At 48.3% G+C, this 12,626-nt stretch overlaps 1 protein-coding gene across 1 annotated transcript in view; it reads left to right on the forward strand.

Annotated features, from left to right (window-relative positions):
• The window catches only part of vps13b (vacuolar protein sorting 13 homolog B), a 405,382-nt gene that overhangs the window by 337,529 nt on the left and 55,227 nt on the right, over positions 1 to 12,626 (forward strand). The window contains exon 47 of the mRNA XM_079503680.1: positions 1,513 to 1,674. Coding sequence (XP_079359806.1) covers positions 1,513 to 1,674 — 162 coding nt within the window. The remainder of the gene's footprint in view (positions 1 to 1,512; positions 1,675 to 12,626) is intronic.

The raw sequence follows: 12,626 nt of genomic DNA on the forward strand, positions 1-12,626 counted from the left end.
CGCGCGCGCACACACACACACACACACACACACACACACACACACACACACACACACACACACACACACACACACACACACAGTAACATACACACTTGGTCAACCTTTTATTTTAACCCATTTAGGCCTGACCTCGAAATTTAAAAAGAATCTTCTAAATCCTCCAGTTTTCTGAAATAAATATTTTCACGATTTTTCAAAAATAGCAGACCTACAAGCTCGTAGCGCGCCACTCGGAGCTCGTAGCTCGTAGATCTGCTATTTTTCAATAGCTAAATTATAACTGGGTTAAATGTGCGTGCATGGGCATTTGAATGTGTGTAAGAGAGAGAGAGAGTGAGAGAGAGAACTAAAGCATGATTTAACTTTTGCATGAGCAAGTTTGACACACCGGCCTCTCCCTGATAAGCCAATGTTTCCACAGTGTTTCGCAGCCCCTTGCATGCAAGGTGACGCATGGGTGGACACTGGACAGCACTCTTGTTGGCCTTGCATGACTCGCGTTATTCTGCGGAGCCCTCTCAGTGGCCCGTGGCTGTAGATGGGCAAGCTTCCACCATGCTGTTCTCTCCTGACAAACCACACGCTTGTACAATACGTACATCCATGACTCTCACTAACAGGAATGCTTGCTTTTTCAGCCCAAGCTAAACCTGAATTACTAAACAAAACACATGCGTGTGTGCACACACACGCGCGCATGTGCGTATAGAATTTGAAACTTTGAGGTTTGACATTTTCAGGCCCGTTTATCACCGAATGAGGAGAACATTAAGCCACTTGAGAAAGAGATGTAACTGTAATCGGAGTTGATTTGAAGTCCAGGGTCTGCTCAGAAGAGAGGCCTCAAAGTTGTTTTTGCGTGGAACCGGGGGATGAATTTGGCCCTGTAGCCTTGCCAAAGTGGCTCCAACCTGGACGGATATCAGGCTTTGATATGATTCACACCCAAAAACCACCATTGAGGTTGGGATGATGTCACTCATCCTGCCCTCCCACGGATGTGACGGCTGCCCACAAAGAGCTGCACTTATTAGATATGGATTACACATAATAGCACTGACAAATTCATATGATTATGTGCACAACAGGGTTCCCCCACAGCGGGAGCACGCACACACGCGCACGCACGCACGCACACGCGCACGCACGCACGCACGCGCGCACGCGCACACGCACACGCACACGCACACACCATATAAATGTATATGGAGTTCATATCCAGGATATGTACCATATGTACAATAATGATATTGAGAATAGGGATGCTGGGGTTCATATGGTTAAAATTTCATGAAGGTGTTTGACTGAAATTTCAATAAACAGTTTTATTGAGCAAGTGAAGTGCTCCAGTGTCTGAGAGTGGGCTATATTCATTGATTGTTCGCCCTCAGCATAGGGACACTAGGGTTCAATGATTAAATGAACACACATGAGTTTACAGTGTACCCTTTAAGTTGGCATCTCATGATAAAGCTTCTGTCCCATCCCCGCCCTTGTCTTGTGTCTTAGAATGGGAACCATGAAGCCGAGGACATGCTGTTCAGCCACTATGTGATCTGTAACGACACCCACGAGATGCTGCGCTTCGGCCAGGTGGACACAGACGAGAACGTGCTGCTGGCCAGCCTGCACAGCCACCAGTACAGCTGGAGGTCCCACAAGTCCCCCCAGGTATGGTAGCACGCACGCACGCACGCACGCACGCACGCACGCACGCACGCACGCACGCACGCACGCACGCACGCACGCACGCACGCACGCACGCACGCACGCACGCACGCACGCACGCACGCACGCACGCACGCACGCACGCACGCACGCACGCACGCACGCACGCACGCACGCACGCACAGTACTCACGCACGCACGCACAGTACTCACGCACGCACGCACACACACACAGTACTCACATACAGTACTCACACACAGTACTCACACGCAGACAAATTCACCATAGACGTTGCAAAACTACTGATGGCCCCCAGCCTTGTGGTTTTGGTTTGAGCTGGAATAGTCATACACAAACGTGTGTGCGTATATGTACCGTACGCACGCACGCACGCACGCACGTTCACTAGTATAGACAGAATAAAACCAGAATACATAATATATGTACACACAGCCTGACACAGGCATGCATACATAAGACATTAAAATACACTTAAAATACACGCGTAAACAGAGCAAACACCCATATAATGTACACTTACACACACAGTATACATGAATTCACATACTGTCCAGGATACACAGACACACACACACACACACACACACACACACACACACACACACACACACACACACACACACACACACACACACACACACACAAACATCAGTGTCCAGCCACTATCTGTGTGTCTCTGTCAGCGCTCTCTGACAGTGCCCTGACAGCATTGTTAAGGAAGATTGATTATATTTAACCCTTCGTGGTTTTGGGGTTGAGCGGAGGGTGGGCTGGCGATCAGTGGCATGTGTGCGAGTATGTGTGTTTGGTGAGCACATGTTTCAAGGCCCCCACGTGTTCCAAAGCCAGTGTGAGAAAGTGGAGCTTGAGAAAAGACATGGCCATAATTGCTCACAGTAAGTCAGTAAGTCAAGTCGTATTAATCATCGATCACAGTTAATCTGTGCTCTTACCTCACTCTCGGACACACATACACACGCTCGCTCTCTTCCTGACACACACACACACACACACACACACACACACACACACACACACACACACACACACTCACACTCACACTCACACTCACACTCACACTCACATACACACTTACTCACACACTCACGCAGACAAACTCCCAGACAAAGAGGTGATCTGGCATATTGTAGCTGTGAATACCACATTTCACTTTACAACTGAGTCAGAATGACCCCTTGTGTTTTCGGGGACAGTCTTGGATGAGAAACTGTCCGAACGGGCCAGATGTCATCATCATCTGCGAGGAATGTGATTCCAGGATGGTTTTGTCATGTGTTATTCCACCATGTATCTGTGGTATGAAATATGTGTGCTCAACATGAACATGATTTGCGATACTAGATAATAAGAAAGGAGCATGGCTGCCAAGGACTAAGCGGTTAAAACTCGTTGAGCTGGGTGATAAAATTCCTGTTGATGTGTCAGCCTCCTAGCTAATTGTAGCACACTATACCTAATTGCCTTTGAATGGGTTATGAAAATAGTGAAAGCGATAAGAGAAAGAGGTCGTATTTCTGTAACGGTAACTCGGTCCTGTGCGTGTGTTTTTGTAGCTATCGGGGAATCAGTGGACAGGGCGGCTTCTAAGTGCTTCTCCTGTTTGACTAAAGTCCCATGATGCCTTGTGGTGTCTTAAGCAACACAGAACGTCATGAAGCCCCATTCCGTAGAACTCCACCCTCCTCATTATCCCCTCTGTTCCCTCCTTCCATCATTGAACCTTGACTCAAGCATTCAATCAAAAGTGTCACCACTCAACTGCGCTCATCTCTTCTCCTTCCTTGCCATTTTTTTAATCTCCCCGTTCCTTTAACTACTTTCACAACTCTCCACCCACTCCACCTCCACTGCCACCACTTTCCTCCTAACACGACCTCAGTTCTCTCCTGACCCAAGCTCTCTCCAAGTAGCTGTTGAATCCAGCAGGTTCGCATGCAGTCTCGTAAACAATGGCTTGACTACACAGGGGGGAGAAAAAGAAACCATTTGGATTTGCTTTAGGTGACATGATGAAGTCACATACAGTATGCATTACATCGTCTCTTTGTCGTCGTTCTTTGATGGTTGAATAATGGTAATAATAATAACAACGATTCAATGCTGTGCGAATGTGGTCCCAGTGTTGCTCACATGAACAATGAATTTCCACCATGTCATGACATCACTATCTAATTCCCTTCATATTGGTTCTCGTCCTTGACTCGCCAACTCGCCCCCCACCCCCCAGACCATGGCCTCCACATGATGTCCCAGGTTCAACTCTCCCTCGCATGCTCCTCCAACTTCTTCAAGTCAGAACCCAACCCTGTCCCTTTCCACCACGCATGACTCCACCATCAGCTTCCCAACACAATGTGAAGCCCCCACAGTAAACTCTCTTAGCTCCAGACCCAAGTGAGGACCAGTCTCTCACTCTGAGTGTTCATGCTGATGTAAACTTTACTTTTACTTTACTTTATTTGTTTATTTGGACAGGACAATGCATATTAATGGACGTCACATGGACGTAAATACACCGGATATAGCACAGTTGCTCATTTTCATCCGCAGTCCTCACAAAGAAACACAAAACGGAAAACAGACAAACAGTGGAATACATTTACATAACATTACATAGGGAACACAGCATAAAAAATAAACCTAAAACAAGATCATAAATGGTTGCAGCTTTGGTTTTCAAGCAACCATTTTTTCAGATTGAATTTAAAAGATGGAAATGTAGCACAATCCCATGGCCATTCCATGCTACACAACCCTGTACTGAGAGGACATTTTGGCTGAATCTCGTTTGCCGGTGCAGCACTTCTCAGTCTCCTCGAGTGGTTGCTCTGGTACTGATTCCCCTATCAGGCTTTCGTTTAATGAATTCACTTAGTGGGGGCGGGCACAGACCATGTAAGGTCTTGTATATGACCCCAAGCTGAACATTTTAAAGTTATCAAAGCTAAAAAGATTGAGCCTCCGAAGGATGTTACAATGATGATATGAGTGGGGCTTCCTGTCAAACACTTTTGTAGAGCTGTTCTATGGGTTTGAGAATAGTCACACCTGTGCAAGACCAGTTTGTGAAACAGTATTCAATGTGTGATAGGATCATACAGTGAAGATACGATCTGGCCGCTCCAACTGTCAGGAAGGGTCTAATTTGTTTAAAATTTTGAAGGTTGAATTTAATCGTATTAGTGACTTTCTTCACATGTTTTTTAAAAGTTAGGGTTGAGTCTAAAATGACTCCGAGGTACTTGAACTCTGTGACAAGGTCAAGTTCCTCTCCACCCAGAAACACATTTGATGACTCCAACACAACTGGTCTTTTGGAGAAGGCCATGCAGACTGTCTTTTTGGCATTCAAGAGCAGACATGAATCTATAAGCCAGTCTTGAATGCTTGTCAGGGCTAAGGTTAGAATTATTGACACATCTGCATAGCCTTTACCATGGGCAAGTACAACAGCATCATCTGCATACATCTGGACATGTAGATCAGGGGTCCTCAATATGCGGACCGCGGTCCACGACCGGACCGCGGACCACCTCTCTGTTTTTTTTAACTCATTTGCTGTGATTTTTTGGAGGGGAATATTTGTGAAACATTTTATTTCCATACTCTGCACCCCAGTATTGGTTGGTTGGGAGGGGATCCGATTTGTATAAGCTTGCCTTGGTGTGACTGTACTAAAAAATATAGAGCTCTGCATACATCTGGACATGTAGATCAGGGGTCCTCAATATGCGGACCGCGGTCCACGACCGGACCGCGGACCACCTCTCTGTTTTTTTTAACTCATTTGCTGTGATTTTTTGGAGGGGAATATTTGTGAAACATTTTATTTCCATACTCTGCACCCCAGTATTGGTTGGTTGGGAGGGGATCCGATTTGTATAAGCTTGCCTTGGTGTGACTGTACTAAAAAATATAGAGCCCCGCTCTCCGCTGGCCGCTGTGTGGCCCGCGCCGCGCTCATGGGACCGGACCTTAGTCTTTTTCAAAGATTATTAGTGGACCTTCAGCATTTCTAGTTGAGGACCCCTGATGTAGATTATTACATACTTCAGGTAGGTCATATATGTATAGTGAGAACAAAATTGGACCTAGTATTGAGCCCTGGGGGACACCGACCGAACAGGTGTGGTAGGGAGATTTTACACTGTTGACACTTAAACACTGTTTTCTGGTGGATAGATAGGAACTAGACCATTCTATAGCTTCTGGAGAGAAATTAAAGTGTGTTAATTTGGACAGGAGGGCCCGGTGACAGACGGTGTTGAACGCCTTCTTGAAGGCCAGGAACACCGCCATTGCACAGGGAGCTCTGTTCAAAACACACTTCAATTTTTCTATGAACAGGCAGTTTGCTGATTTGGTGGAGTGGAAGGCCCGAAACCCAAACTGCATGGGATACAGTGGGGTGTGGCCTTTGTCTAGGTGTTTGATGATAGACTTGACAATCCACCTTTCAGCCACCTTTGATATAACTGGTAGGATGCTTATATGTCTATAGTTTGATATGTCAGTTTTAGCGCCAGCGATTTGTAGATTGGTGTTATCACAGCAACTTTCCATTGAGGGGGAACAGTGCGTTGTCTGATGGACAGATTTACCAGATGTGTGATAGGTGCCACCAGAGATTCAGCATTTGTTTTTAAAAAGTTTGTATCGAGCCCATAGGCATCCTTGGCTTTGGATGCTTTAGTCTTAACACATAGTCTTTGTCATGCACTGTGGGGACCCGCCAAACGCAGACCCATGACCCATGCAGACTCCTTCTGACCCACAGCTTAAGAAATATACCAGGATATTATATATATATATATATATATATATATATATATATATATATATATATATATATATATATATATACTTATATTTTTCTCCTCATTTTTCCAGTGTGTTGTCCCTTACCTCTAGCCCAGGGGTGGGCAATTATTTTTCCCAAGGGGCCACATGAGAAACAGAAAATATTTTGGAGGGCCGGGCCAAAAGGCTGAACTTAATTATGCATAATATCAATTTTATTTCTATATAAAAAGCAGTAATTGGCATTGTTTTGCTAAGCAATGGTAAACAAAATGTGAAACATTTGACTCAAATTATAGGCAGAGTGACTATTTTTACATCATGATGATGTACAATAAGAGCGCCCCTCACTTCACATGGGTGTGATTTTTTTACCTTCTACTTGCAGGCTTGAGGCGTTTCCTTTCCCAGTTGAAAACTATGTTTTTGTTTAAGTTACAAGTCCTGTAAAGTAAATACTAGCATTTTCTTTTTAACAATGAGAACATTAGAGGTAGCTCTCTTTCACAACCCATGCCGCGCAGCTTACTATCAGCGACTCAGCGAGAGATGAGTGTTGAGTCACAACCATTAAACAACGATGTTCTGAAAACAATAATAAGGCGCTGTATGTTGATGTGTGCACGTTCGTTCTGCCAGATTTACTTTGTGGTACAACGGTGTCGACTCGTGTGCCGAAAACAGACGATCCACAAGCTCACGGCGCATCGCCCAAGCGTTCTGAACTTCAGAAGCATGCCACATTCGGGGCGCAACACCGCCATACGGCAGAATCTTAAAACATCTTAACTTTATTGGCGAGGCGGGTTAGAGCGGGTTAAATAAAGCAATGAAGCATAATGGGATTTAACTTGTCGTCCTGCGAGGAAGTTTGGTAATCAAAGCATGCGCCTGCGCCTACCGTGTTGTGGAGCTGCATGCTTCATGGCTATTTGCATTCACCGACGTTGTTGTCAACAATAAATCCAAAAAGCCGACATTTTCGCATATGAGGGGGGTGAAGGAAGGAAGACAGGTTCTCAATCACACGCAATTCACATGCACAGTTGACGTGCAGATTGTGTGCACTGTGAGAATACATGGGCTTCAAAATAAAAGAGATGCGGTTTTAGTCCACCCATAAGGTAATTAGAAAATATGTTTTATTTTCTGATTATCAAGTAGGCTAATCTTTCGCGTGCCGGTCAGAGTCAGCCGGCGGGCCGTATTTGGCCCACGGGCCGTACAATGCCCAGGTCTGCTCTAGCCCAAGCTGGGTACAGGCTTTAGTTCAGACTGGTCCGACTGTCATTAGACCGACAACCTACCTCAAACCCTATCCTAATTAACTCTAACCGCAAGCACGGGAGCAGCGCATGTCCGACCGTTTCCGCATGTCGGTCCATTGGTGTGTCTAATCTGTGTGTGCATCCCGCCCAAGCTCAGTAGACCTGGGCAGAGTGAACTCTGGCCTTTATGCTTTTGAAAATGTCTCAATCATAGATTGGCTATTTTTGTCATGCAACAACACTGTCCTACGACGATGTATAAATCAGGCTTTACTGAGTTCTGGGTTCTTCCTCCAACACACTCCAACATCATCTCTGGAGATCAACACCAGCCCAGCTCTGTCCCTGTCCCCTCCTTGATCCCCCTATTCCAGTTCAACTGCGCTGGCTGAGCTCATTAGGCCTTGTCTGGCTTGTCCTGCCTTTGGCCTTCCTGCCTGCGTCTTGCTGTCTAGGGGCCTGGCTGGAAAGGCAACCGTGTCCTGTTCCTCTTTGTTACACCCCAGTAAATGCAGTCCTCTCACCGGAGTTTGTGGCCTTGTCTTACCTCAGTAGCCCTGCTCTGCATCTGACCTGGCTCGTTCTTTCTGCTCATGTTCTACTCCCCACGCTCTCAGTTAAACATGGAGGGTTAATTTAACCATGAGAGTTACGTAGTCTAGTTTAGTTCCTAGTGTGCCTTGTCCCTGACCTTCAGCGACTCACTCACCTCATCCGTGGATCGGTCACTGTGTTGGGCTTCGCCCTTGGTCCTCTCTCTCTCTTCAGAACCACTGGTTCAGCTCATGGTCCTCTCTCTCTCTTCAGAACCACAGTCACTGTGCACTGGTTCAGCTCATGGTCCTCTCTCTCTCTTCAGAACCACTGGTTCAGCTCATGGTCCTCTCTCTCTCTTCAGAACCACTGGTTCAGCTCATGGTCCTCTCTCTCTCTTCAGAACCACTGGTTCAGCTCATTGGTCCTCTCTCTCTCTTCAGAACCACTGGTTCAGCTCATTGGTCCTCTCTCTCTCTTCAGAACCACTGGTTCAGCTCATTGGTCCTCTCTCTCTCTTCAGAACCACTGGTTCAGCTCATTGGTCCTCTCTCTCTCTTCAGAACCACTGCTTCAGCTCATGCACAGTGAGCTCACTCGTTCGCTCTCAGCTGCATTGTTACTATTTTCAATATTCACTCTCTCCCTCCCAGAAACCTCCCCTGCAGCTTTTCTGCTGTCCGGTCCATTTATGGGACCTGGCCGTGACATTAATGGTCACCTCCTCCCCTCTCCCACCTGGTTCTATACTGGATGCCTTGAGCATGTTACCACACACATACATAGCACAGCCCTCACCTTCTGTACGGTTCATGGTCATCATAGTCTTGTCTGGGAGGCCTGGGGCCTGTCTTGGAAGGCAGACCATAAGTCTGACCTCATGACTGTGGTATTGTGTGTGTGTGTGTGTGTGTGTGTGTGTGTGTGTGTGTGTGTGTGTGTGTGTGTGTGTGTGTGTGTGTGTGTGTGTGTGTGTGTGTGTGTGTGTGTGTGTGTGTGTGTGTGTGTGTGTGTGTGTGTGTGTGTGTGTCATTTCAATGGCCCCTCGGGCAGATACGCGGACACACACAAACAAACACACTGACACATGCGCACGCACAGCTTAAATGCAGAGGGCTGATCCCGAAGCACCGATGATAGCTGCTGTGAACTGATGAATTTAATTAAACACTCTGTGCAGGTCCCCTGAGCTCTAGTTGGATGTTGGCTGGCTCATGCGAAAAGGGGGAGAGGAGAAGCAGGGGTGGAGGGATGTAGACCGGGGAGTCGGGGACATGCAAGGGTTCAATCAGGAAGGGAAGAGAGAGCCAAAAGGCAGCGGGAGAGGAGGAGACGGGACCAGGGGACGAGGACAGGCCAGGGGTTCATGTGGACCAGGGGACGAGGACAGGCCAGGGGTTCATGTGGACCAGGGGACGAGGACAGGCCAGGGGTTCATGTGGACCAGGGGACGAGGACAGGCCAGGGGTTCATGTGGACCAGGGGACGAGGACAGGCCAGGGGTTCATGTGGATGACCGCAGAGAGGACGGGAACTTTTAAGCGTGATTTATATTTGGTTGTGTGCCATTGTCATTCACTGAAAATAGCCTATCTACAAGCTCACAATGTGCCACATTACGATATGTTGTGAGCATATAGATCGTCCATTTTTGGTGTGCGACAGGGTCGAAAGTCAGGCTTACAGTAAGTGTGCATTCTCTCTGAGCTTAGCCAGGGAAGATGTCACTGCTGTGACATCACAGCCAGAAACATTTCATATCTCTCTCTCTCTCTCTCTCTCTCTCTCTCTCTCTCTCTCTCTCTTTCTTACCTCCTTCCCTCCCTCCATCCCCAATCTCTGTTCTCGGGCCATAATCCACGGCCAAGTCGTATAGGGAATATAAAGGAGCCAACAGTATGTTATCATCACATGTTTTGTTGTTACATGAGCACACATAGAGGGAGGACAGGAAGACAGAGAGAGAAAAGAGTACTACTAAATGAACAGGTCTGTTGTTGTTCATTTTGAGCTAAAACAGGAAGGCACATGTGGGATCCTGACCAATCTCTAGCGTGCGTGCGTGCGTGCGTGCGTGCGTGCGTGCGTGCGTGCGTGCGTGCGTGCGTGCGAGACAGAGAGAGAGAGAGAGAGAGACAAGTGCTTAATGTGTGTGACGGTGAACAGCCTCCGGAGTGTGTGTCCCACTGTGTTGACATACCTCTGAATATCTGTCACTTCTCTCAGAAGAGCGTTCTTCTGCAGTGTTTGCACAGTGAAATGCACACCTCCGTTAAGGTCACTCTCTCTGTCTCTCTGTCCGTCTCCATTTTCTCCCTCTCCCCATCTCTCTTACTGCTGTCAATCATCATCATGGAACGCAATAAATGGCCCGATTGAGGCAGTCACGTTCCCTGAGCCCACTTTCTGTGAAACCACGATCGCATTCATATGCACACATGGCGCGTACACACGCACACGCACACGCGCATTCTGCACCATGGCACCATGTTTCTTAAGGCCTGGACTGCATCAGGCCGCCCAGCCGTTCTGTTTCTGGATCAGCATGCCAGCACACCCCTCCATTTACCAGCCTGGGCGACGGCTGCTCTGGGACCTGCTGCAACATACACAAGGACACGCACGCACGCACGCACGCACGCACGCACGCACGCACGCACGCACGCACGCACGCACGCACGCACGCACGCACGCACGCACGCACGCACGCACGCACGCACGCACGCACGCACGCACGCACGCACGCACGCACGCACGCACGCACGCACGCACGCACGCACGCACGCACGCACGCACGCACGCACGCACGCACGCACGCACGCACGCACGCACGCACGCACGCACGCACGCACGCACGCACGCACGCACGCACGCACGCACGCACGCACGCACGCACGCACGCACGCACGCACGCACGCACGCACGCACGCACGCACGCACGCACGCACGCACGCACGCACGCACGCACGCACGCACGCACGCACGCACGCACGCACGCACGCACGCACGCACGCACGCACGCACGCACGCACGCACGCACGCACGCACGCACGCACGCACGCACGCACGCACACACACACACACACACACACACACACACACACACACACACACACACACACACACACACACACACACCATTCCATGACCTGGTTATTGAGGACACCAGGGACCAACCATCACCCCAACACACACACACACCCACGCCGTCCCCACCCTGCTGTTTTTCAGGACTCTGGCGTGTGGTGTGTTGCGGTGTGGATGGTTGAAATATCTGGCTGCTGGGTTGGTGCAGGATACAGCCAGGCTGATGGAAATCCCTGTGGTTAGTGTGGTTAGGGGGGAGTGAGGGGCGTAGAAGCCTCCTGGATTTGGGAAGGACATTTTAAGTGCCTACAAGGAATATTCATAATATGAATAAATTGTAATTTACTTCAGCAGAAGGCACCAAGAGCTTTCTGTTCATGCGTGCGCGTGTTAGTGATTGAGTGTGTGTGTGTGTGTGTGTGTGTGTGTGTGTGTGTGTGTGTGTGTGTGTGTGCGTGTGCGTGCGCGTGCGTGTGTGTGTGTGGGGACATAATGCTCATGTACTGTAGGCCCATACAGTGTGTGTGTCTATGGTTCCCGAGGGTAAAGTGCTGGAGATAGCAGCCCAGGACCATTAGTTTGTGGTTAGATTGGCTGTGTTGTTGGAAGCAGGCATGACAGGGAGGTATTTATGTGTGTGCGTGCATGCGTACTCAAGTATATTAGTGTCTCTGTTTTTATGAGTGTGTGTGTATGAGTGAGACAGAGTGTGTGTGTGCGTGCGTGCGTGCGTGCGTGTGCGTGCGTGCGTGCGTGCGTGCGTGCGTGCGTGCGTGCGTGCGTGCGTGCGTGCGTGCGTGCGTGCGTGCGCATCTACACTGAACCCATACTGTACACTGTCCACAGTTAATGGGAACAGACTGCAAGGAAACAGTACTACAGGTACTATATTTAATAGTCTTCCTGTTGCTTTTATGCTTCAGGCACTTTGTTCTTAACGTACAGTATCATGTACAGTATGCCCTTCTGATGACTACCATCTAGTGAATGAATGGATACTGTGCCTTTTAATCAGCAGCATTAAAGCCACAATCCATACTTGATGAATCTCACAAGGCACATACTTTTTTTCTTAACCCTAATGTTAACCACAGGCTTTCATTTAGAAAAACAAACCTGCCCTTCTCTTTAATCCATGTTGAAATCTCCCCCTTACTGTACGTTACAGTAATGCAACACACAAAAACCACAAACACTGACTCGTACAGTTTTTTCTCCCTAAC

Source organism: Electrona antarctica, assembly GCF_951216825.1.
Source record: "Electrona antarctica genome assembly, chromosome: 6".
Lineage (NCBI taxonomy): Eukaryota > Metazoa > Chordata > Actinopteri > Myctophiformes > Myctophidae > Electrona > Electrona antarctica.